This window comes from Hoplias malabaricus, chromosome 3, assembly GCF_029633855.1.
Source record: "Hoplias malabaricus isolate fHopMal1 chromosome 3, fHopMal1.hap1, whole genome shotgun sequence".
Taxonomy (NCBI): Eukaryota; Metazoa; Chordata; class Actinopteri; order Characiformes; family Erythrinidae; genus Hoplias; species Hoplias malabaricus.
The window spans coordinates 54,409,596-54,419,957 of NC_089802.1; the positions used below are offsets into that span (position 1 = coordinate 54,409,596).

At 37.2% G+C, this 10,362-nt stretch overlaps 1 protein-coding gene across 1 annotated transcript; it reads right to left on the reverse strand.

The window, feature by feature from the left end:
- Nucleotides 1-591: 591 nt before the first annotated feature.
- Nucleotides 592-9,327, reverse strand: lrrc15 (leucine rich repeat containing 15). Its single transcript, XM_066664914.1, has 3 exons — nucleotides 9,304-9,327; nucleotides 4,774-4,960; nucleotides 592-3,363 (listed from the first exon to the last, which is right to left on the reverse strand). Exon 3 carries the CDS (start codon nucleotides 3,355-3,357, stop codon nucleotides 1,648-1,650), a length of 1,710 nt encoding a protein of 569 aa, XP_066521011.1. The 5' UTR covers nucleotides 3,358-3,363; nucleotides 4,774-4,960; nucleotides 9,304-9,327; the 3' UTR covers nucleotides 592-1,647.
- Nucleotides 9,328-10,362: the final 1,035 nt, after the last annotated feature.

Genomic DNA, 10,362 nt, shown 5'->3' on the forward strand with positions numbered 1-10,362 from the left:
TCTCGGCCACCGTGCTGCAGCTCACTTTCAGGGTGTTGCCCTTCTTATAGCCTAGGCCATCTTTATGAAGAGCAACAATTCTTAATTTCAGATCCTCAGAGATTTCTTTGCCATGAGATGACAGTGTGTTGAGTTATTTTGAGGGCCCAGCAAATTTACACTGTTATACAAGCTGTAGACTGACTACTTTACATTGTATCAAAGTGGTATATCTTTAGTGTTGTCTCATAAAAAGATACAATACAATATTTATAAAAATGTGAGGGGTGTACTTACTCTTGTGAGATTCTGTATACACCCGTGTGTTGGTGTTATTGAATAAACCACTTGGAAGATGATCACTGAGACACAGAAGTGGTAAATGGCATTCTTTGTTGACTGTATGAAACTGATTTTCATTTTACCTTTTCATATGGAAGAGGAAATTAAATGTGTAGTAATAAATTGAGTATTAAGGTTAAATGAGCATTTCTTTACGCATTAGGAAATCTACTATTATGTATCATGAAAAAGTATGAATGCTCACCCAGTACACATACAGCATTACAGATTATGTTTTGTTATTTATTCACATTTTATTTAAAAGTTCTCAAGATTTCATATTTTTTATTGCAATACCTCATTACATCTTAATATACATGTAAAATATATTTGATATTTCAGTTCTCTTTTGTGTTCTCATTGTTCATTACTGTTACTCTCATTTGTAACTCATTTTTTTCCTTCCAAATATAAGAGATAAAATAAATAAATCTACATTAATTCGTTGTACATGGGCAATCATTGAAATTGAATCTGTTTGTCAAAACCTTTTTCTCTGAAAAGTGCACTCCATGTAGATTGTTAAGCAGTCCGTTCCAAACCATTTTCACCAGTTTTAGTAAAGTTTAACACTTTGTGTACAATCAATCAACTTTTATTTATATAGCGCTTTTCACAAAAGAATGTTGTCACAAAGCAGCTTTACAGAGATCCGGGTCCTTGCCTCGAATGAGCATGGGTCGGATGACAGTGACAAGGAACAACTTCCTCAGTGCATAAGGAAGAAACCTTGAGAGGAACCTCTGGTCTACTGGGGGCAACAAATAACAAAGTAGCAGATAAAATAAACTGATACAGACAATGAGTTATATGTAATGTGAAGGTGAAATATAAGTTATGAAAATGTCTGAGGGAGCAGGGCAGCTAGTCAATGATTCTGTGGGAGAGTAAAAACATGTGCAAATGTTATTGGGCTGAGACCATTCCTTGCATGGCCATTCAGGATACTGTGGAATAGACACGGCTAAGATCTTGAATGCAGCAGTAACAGGGCATCCAGAAAAAAAAGACCAGAACATTTTTTTTAAAAATCAAGGGGCATAAAATGTGGCCCAGGAGCCAGGCAAAAGTCACAGGCAACTGATGAGAGAGAGACAGACAGAGAGAGAGAGAGAGAGAGAGTCCTGAGCAATAACAGTAAGGATATTCCAGAGGAACATTGTGAGAAAACGCCCTTCCACTTGCATCGTTTTTCCTGATGCAAGGAACTCAGTACAAAGTAATTTAAGCATATTGTTCTTTGTGAGACTTGGTCTTTCTTGAGAACACCTCAGTGTGTTACCCCACGGTAAAAAAAAAAAAAAAGCTTTTAGATGTTTCTCTGCTTTAGATAACAGAGTTGGGTTTTGGGTGACGTAGATCCTGACTGCCCTGTTTGTTCCTCCTCCAGTACACAACAAAGATAATGATACTGATGATGACTACAGTGCAGACCACAGCAATAATGATCAAGTGCATGTTTGTAGACAAGGCCTCAAACTCTCTCTGGTCTTTGCTGGAGTTGTTTTTGTCTGAGGATGATGTGGAGTTAGCAGATGGTGCAGAAGTGCTCTTTCTGGGTGGGGGAGTGTGAGGCTTTTGCCATTTTTCTGTGGGACTAAGTGATTCATTTTGCGTGATATGTGGAGGTGGTGTTTGATTGAGATATGCATCCGTAAAATTTATAATACTAACATTTGCCAAGTGCGTGGGACTGGAGCATGTCAGGGAAGTTATGTTTTTCACTTTTCCTGTGTTTTTCTTAAGCCATTCTACAAGTGGTAAAAGGTCATGGTCACACTTCCAAGGATTCTTTGAAAGCACCACGTTATCGACATTGACCAGTGTGTCTAAAACTTCCTGTCTTAAATGTGGCAGAGAGTTATTTTGAAGTTCCAGCTGGAACAGATGGGAGACTCCATCAAGAAGTTCCCCTGGAAGGTCCTCGATCATATTATTTTCCAGTGATATGTTGGCCAGCTTAGGGAGGCCTCTGAATACTCCTGCTTCAAATGTAACCAGCCGATTGGTGTGTAAAGAAATTTCCTCCAGCTCGTCCAGTCCATTGAAGGCACCGGGTGAGACATGGGAAATCTGGTTTCTGCTAAGTACCAGAAGCCGTACTTGAGTTAAATTGCTGAAAACATTCTTCTCAATCTTGGTTAATCTGTTGTCATATAGCCACAGGTCTTTGAGGGGCAGGTTGCCAAAGATCCCAGGAGACAGACTTTGCAGGTTGTTGACATAGAGTGATATTTGCTGCAAACTAGGTAGATTTAAGAAGATGCCATCAGGAAGAGAAGATAACTGATTATTAGACAGGTAGAGCTTTGTCAGCTTCTGTTGATGTGCGAAAATTTCTGCTGGCAAGTGTGTGAGACCATTATTCTGCAGATGCAATATCTCAAGGTTAACCAAGTCCTCAAAGGCACTGCCTGGGAGTGTTTTTAGGTTGTTGTGTTGGAGTGACAATGTTTTAAGCTTGTTAAGTCCATCGAAAGTCCTTGCCTTCAGCTCCCCAATGCTGTTTTTCTGTAACATGAGTTTTTCCAGATGAATCAGACCCTGAAAAGCTCTCTCTGGAATTGAAGTGAATTGGTTTATGCTTAGATCTAAAGTCTTCAGTGCTTGAAGAGGACTGAGAATAGATGAGGAAAGGGAATTCAGTTTGTTGTCACTTAGTGAGAGGGATGTGAGCAGCTGCAGCCTCTGAAAGAGATCTTCTGTTAGAGAAACTAACCCTGTTCCTGTTAACATCAGGTTCATGAGATTGTGGGCCCTGTCAAATGTGTGGGGCTCTACTTCCCTTATTGTTGAATTTTTGACAACAAATGTTATGAGAGCCTCTGAGAATGCATCCATGTCAGCTGGCTTCAGTGAGGAAATGTTGGCCTGCTGAATATACAGAATGCTTGTAGTTGAAGGAATGCCTGTTGGAAATTCATTTAATTCTTGGCATTGAATTTTGCTGCTTTTACACTGGCATTGTGCTGGACACCCCCAAACAACAGCATTCACAGCACAAATGCCAAGAATGATGTAATGTCTAAGATCCATTGAGACCTGAAAGAGAATTAAACATATTTAAAGTTACTTTTTTCACTGGAAGCACATTGTCACATACCAAAGTATAACATGCATCTCCAAAAGAGTAACTTTGTAAGAGAAGGGAAAAAACCCTTCTTAACTTAGCATGGTTCAAAGTAATTTTGGAGCATTTTTATTAGTTCATTCATAATGAAATTTGCCCAATACTTGAGGGACAGCTGATGGATAGTTATTATATTTGTACAAATAGTGCACAAAGGCACCTAAAAAAAAGTTTTTTTCCCTAAATAAATGCTTCCTGTTTTTACTGGGATGTATAAAATGGTAAGACGTAGTTACTTTCATTGCGTAATTACAGATCTAGAACCAGGGTTCTTAATGACTAAAAATCTAACTCACTATCTGTGAAACAGCAGCTTGTGAAAACTATGTGGACCTGAGAATTTGAGGGAGGATGTGGTTGGTTAACATTATTTTAAGGGAAAACAAATCTGGACCTGGAATCAATCTGATGAAACATGAGGATGGCAGATGGCAAATACTCCAGCTCACATAACAAATGTGTTTCAATAAGCCGGGCATCATTTATCAAACCTTTTATTTGGACATTTACTTTCATTTAGATACCTCATAACTTCACATGATGTCCACTCAACTGCTTTGAATATAGAGGAAGCTAATACTCTCATGATAAAAAAAAAAATGATTTACACTGGATATTTTCTGAAAGTACATTTTGAGATACTAGGAGATACTGCTGTTACTGAGGAATACACCATATCCATACAAGACCCATTTAAAGAGCAAACGTGACTATGATATTCTATAAAGCCTAACGTTTTCAGTATTGTTTGTTATACATTTATATAGTATATTTCAAGTCAGATGGATAATATTAAGCAACAGCTTCTAGCATGTAGGTTAAGCAGGAAACCCTATAGATACATGTTGCAATGAAGTGACAACGCCTAGGTGCCTAACAGAGAATGTGCAGTTTCTCCTTTTTCAATTTGCTCATTTAAGAGACAGGAATATTTGGCATTTTCTACTTACTCTGTTTTCTGTTTTGTTCTGTGGATTTAAGAGTATAGTAGAACGAGCTCATCTGGAAAATATCTCCCTTTTGTAATGCATTCCATTTAAACCAAACCACAGTCTGGAGAGTTCTGAAACTTGTGAAATTACTCAGACCTCTCCATCATTCTACTGTGATCTTCCCTTTTTTCACAATTTTTCTGCCTGACAATTGTTTCATTCATAAAGCTGCTGTAGTCACATGAAACATGTTTTCTATAAAACATTTCAAAAAGTAACGTCATTGTGACTTTCTAAGTCTGTCATTTTGACTGAGTATCACAAGTAATTTTAAATGCTCCTGAAGTTTATTATTACTCTCTGAGATAATAATAAATAGAGATAGCTTACCGTTGGCAGTTGACTGTTCACAGATACTAATGCTCTTCTTTTCACTTCTCTTTCCAGATGAAGTTGGACCCACTCTTATCTTCCAAACTGTTAAGATGGTTTCTCTGATTCCAGTCAGCTGCCACACACTCATCTGGTCATCTCTTCTAGCAACAGCAGCTGGGTACACTGCACTGCATGGTCAGTCCTATTTCAAAAGATCTTGTAAACTCACCCACATTATTGGGAAATGAGTCAGGGGGAAAGTGCTGGTTTAGGTCCCCACCCACTCGCTGGGCTTTAAAGAGGCTGGGTTAAGTCAGACTGTGGCTGTGAGCAAGAGAGACTGGAAGCTTCATCGTGTTGACGCTTAATGTTCTGTGTGTTATTCATGTAGATTAAAAACAAAAAAAGGACTTGCCTCATAGTGTGGATTTGTTGTTTTGTCATTCCACTTGAGGTAATGGGTGTGTTATTGAGGAATGGGAATGTGGGGCTGGATCTGAGATGCAATGTTTTTACCGGAAATTCTTTAAAAATAGCTTCCAAAGGAAATGTTTAAAAAACTTCCATCCCTTTAAAAACATCCTAATTTGAAAGACTAGGATTGTTTACAATGTACATAATGAATGTTGACTCAACCTCATACAGATCTTATCTTGGGCAGGCCACACAGAATAGGATAAACTAATAGAAGTGCAGCTATCAAACAACACAGGTTTTTGATTGTTATTACCAGTAATAATAAGAGATGTTCATAAGACCTCATAATTCTGAGGTCAAGATTAAAACACACCTAGTCTGAGGTAAAGTTTTATTTAGATACATCTTCAATATAAAAATGAGTTAAAATAGGCCGTATTAATGCTGCCTTAAAATTTGGCCTGATTAAGGTTCCCTAGTAGGCAGCTTAATGAGGTTTTTAAGAATTGGGATAGTCTATTGTTGGAAGTGTGCACACTATGACATAAAATGCTCTGTATGTGAACAGCTCACTAGGCAGACCCTATATGATATCTCCTTCAGAAGAGCTCAAGTGACATAGCTTAAAATTGTCAATTGTGCTACACTTAACCAGGGTTTGTAGCTTGATTTACGTACTGGACATTTTTCATGTTTGGCAGAAAACATTTTTTAGATTATGAAGTGACATTCACGAATCTAGTCTTTTCTGCTCAACTTTTTAACAAAAAAATGCTTATTTACACTCTATAATATAATTTAATCTCTCCTCCACTTACATTAATTGTGTTATTAATGCTATTACATACCATATTGTACTGTTCATAGCAACCAGGGCAGGTTTTGTTCCTAGTGTGTAGTCTCTTTTTCTCTTATCAAGTTACAACACTACCAGTTTGGGAGGGTGAAGGCAGTATTCTGCATACATCATGATTACTGTATGTATAGCAGTAGCTTTCAGCAGAAGTCGTTATTTCTGTTGCACTTCAAGGGCTCTGTTTGTGTGGGTGTTCGTTTGCTGGCAGGGTATGTGTTGTCTTATCTTATAATGGCAACTGTGGGGATGACTGATAGATGCATTCTTCCTTGAAATCCTTGTCTGTTGATTTAGACAATTTTATCAGTGGGAATTCCAGTACAAAACACACTTAGTCACAGAAACCAGCCACATAGCGTGATTAATGTGAGAGTAATGATTGTTCTTTCCATAGCCAAATCAAAACATGTGCATTTTTCATCTTAAGTGCTTGAGCCAAATTATAATAAATGGCTTATTATTTTAATAATTTGGCTTCATTTAAATAAGTGAAGCCAACATACATTTTAAGTGCATTTAAATAAGTTATATAGACTTGCATGGTTTAAAGAGGCAGCTGTCAGCTCTTAACATCATGTCTCAATGATAGCACGTCTCTAAATCGGCTGTTTTTTTTTCTCACTTTACTTGGAAACATTTCAAGACATCCCGTACTGAGAGGATTTAGCTAGTTTGTTTGTTTCTTTTTTTTTTTTGTCTATACATTTGCATTTTTACTAACATTACAAATGCAGAGTGCAAACTATTCTTTCAACTTTCCCTTGTGTGAACACAGCTTATTATAATTGCATATAACTTTTGAAGTCAGACAAATGTAATTTTATTAATTGTGAAGCTTTTGAATTGTTTACAAGTATCAGTGACAGAGATAGATAGCATAGTAATTTAGCTTTGTGGCTTGCAGTGAAGTGAGGGTGAAACATTTATGTTACTTCAGTGGGCACTTTGGATAGATTATTTTTGTCCCCTCCTGCTCTCTGCCTGAGCGTTAAAATTGTTTGTATATTGATTAGCATTTATTTTGCAGAATGAAATATCAGTGTCATTACATTCCAGTGTGTCACCTTTGAACTATAAGGTTTTATCTGTTTTCTGAGTGATTTTGTTAGCAAGTTAGAATTTAACTTGTGCAATAGAAACTTCATTGTTTTATGAGGAGTCTTAAAGGAGCAATCAGTAGAATATTTAATGTAGATAGTCTTAAAATGTCCAGGGTGTGTGATCATAGATTAAGGAAACAGTCATAGCTAAAACACTGCTGCCTCTCACAGCAGTATATTCTCTTTGAGAAGTGGCCAGTACGGAGCGGGGCTCCTATGATCCCACACTCTGGCCAGCTATACAGAGTCTCGCAGCCGTGAAATGACCAAGTGAACAGAGATAATGTTATATTTTACTGGACCCAGAAAGCCCCACTGCCCCTTTAAAAATATCCATGACTAGAGACAGAAAAAAATTAGAGGAAATATTGACCTTGTGTTTGAAAAGTGGAGGCAGTTTACAAGCAGCAACACTACACAACAGAACCAGAGCTGGCTAATTTTATACTGAGCAGGTAACAGCAAATCATTTCTGAAAAAAATATAGAAGTACAGACGCCTATGAATAGATCAAAAGGAGTAAACGACATAGTTTGTTTTATATAAACAAAGAGAGGCATAAAAACAAGTTTGTTTATAAATTATAGCGCTAGCTTTAGCTTCGCATTGCTGTTTAAGGGGGAAATAAGTATTCAATAAAAACCCAGAAAACAAAGCAAATAAGACTCTTAAACAGACCCATTTAAAATGGAACTAAATGCTTGAATTCGAAAATTGTGAATAGTTTGTTGAGTAATTCAAATGGGTGGTGTGTTTTAAACACATACAGTGGAACCGTAGCTTCAGCTCTTAAGGTGGAACAGAGAATTCGAGAACCTGGCCAACGCCAATGAGACGTGTAAACGGACGCGTGTAAGGTGTCCTCCTAAACGACATTATGGTGGAAGGGAAATCGATAAGTAACACCAGCTTTGTGTAGTCGAAATGTTTCAGGTGGATTTGGAGAGTAACGGCTTGCAAATGCAGGGAAATTGCGGTCACATTTTCGCGTAGATAGATGTTTTAGTGAAATGATGAACACTTTTCTGTGTAAATATGTTGATTATGGCACATTCTTCTTGGCTATTGCGGTCCAAAGTTCTTAAACTCGTCTCTTGCTTGTTCCTTCAGTTTTCCTCAAACTGCCAACCTGCTCGAGCTTCACGTCTGGGGAGGAGGCCGACAGCTCTCTCCACTGTTTTGAAACTGTATTGTAGTTCTGATTTTAAATGATTGGTCTCAAAATTTCGGATTGTTCCTTTAAGAGTCTTAATCACATATTTATTCCAAAATAGTTTGGATAGATGCATAAATGAGTAACATCACCTTTCCTTTAATTACACTGTTTAGTAACTTGGGAGCTGAGGATACCCAGTGTTAAAATTTTACAAGTGAAAAATTTTCACTTTCTTGCTTGATACAAGTCTTTATTTTATTATTATAAAATAATAATTTTTTATTATATATTGCCAACAGTATTCACACATCTGCCTTTGCACGCATGTGAACTTGTGTGACATCCCATTCTTAAATCTTTAATATGATGTCAGCCTAACCTTTGCAGCTATAGCAGCTTCAACTATTCTGGGAAGGCTTTCCACAAGGTTTAAGGGTGTGTTTATGGGAATTTATGACCATTCTTTCAGACGTGCATTTGTGAGATCAGACTCTGATATTGGATGAGAAGGACTGGTGCGCAGCTGGACCAGGAGGGGGGCATCCCCAAACCGTTCCCACAAAGTTGGGAGCATGACATTGTCCATAATCTCTTGGTATGCTGAAGCATTAAGAGTTCCTTTCACTGGAACTAAGCGGCCAATCCCAACTCTTGAAAACAACCCCACACCATAATCCCCTCTCCACACACTTGGCACAATGCAGAAAGTACTTTTGTCAGTACAATAAAGCTTCAAAAGAATGGTAAAAAAATCACAAATTTTTGTGTTTATTACATTTTTTAAAATATCTCAACATCCCTGTGGGGGTGGTGTAGTGGGACGTATACACAGAAGCCTGTAATCACTTCCCATATAGTTTTACATTCTAAAAACAGGCTTAAAAAAGTTTTATAGTTTTACATTCTTTCCGAGTCCTAAAAACAGGCTTAAAATCCCTCATTTCTAACATCTTTTATTATTTTATCTCCATCATTTCTTAGAGTGTGAACAAATAAAAATGTAAAAACACACTTACTCATTACTGGAAAAGAGATTATCAGAGAGTGTACTGCATTTGTTGGAGTCATCAGGAACAAGAGGGGCAAAAAAACAGGAAGCACGCTTTAATTATACCAAGAGGAAACGAAACGGCCGTTTTTCTTTTTTTTTCCTATGGAAATTATAGCAGTGTTTTGCAGCCTTTTTTTCTTGATCATGGCATCTTTTAAATGCAAAGTCACACCAATGTACAAAATATTTTTAATAAGTACTCTGCATCCTTCTGACAGACAACATACACACGCACACATACACAACTGCCGGCAGCGGTAATCAGTCATATTGTTTCTGAAATATTTGTCTTAAAAATAAAATTGTGACAACAACAGATCAATTGGATTTTTTTATTGAATAATTTTCTAAACGCGTTGCATCTACTGTGTCCAATCCACTGACTTGCTATAAAGAAATACTAAGTGAATCTCCTGCTGAGAAATTTTAAATGCTAAGAGATAACATCGTATTCTGGGTTTATTTCTTCAGTTATTCTCACTTTATTCTCAAAAGTTTCATGATACATTTTGTAACAGTTGTTTTTATTGTTATGTCAGCAATGTTAGGATATTTTTTAGCAGCACCTCTCTGACAAAGCCAAATAGCACCCCAGGGTGCTTGCATTTGCTTCAAGGTTTGGCTTCACATACCCAGTGTTTCTACTTGATTTCCCTGTTTTCAGCATCATTCTGAGTCCAGGAATAGCCGGGTAGCTAAATTCAATTTGTATCCTCAGGTCCCAAATGCTTAAAGAGAATGACTAAAAGGAACGGTCATTTTACCAAATGTAAACGTGCTTCTGTCATAGCTTTTATGTAGTGTGTTGTAGGCAGTACATTCTATATATGTTTATATTAACAAAATATAGTCAAGTTGGTCAGTGAAAACATTTTACGTATCTCAACTTACATACATAACTTAAAAACATAACACCCCCACCCCCCATAAAACCCAAAAAACAACAGGGTTTTAGAAATGCCTCCATTATGTCTAGAATTGTTACATTTCAGTAGTGTGTTCAAAGCACAAACAGAGCTCAACT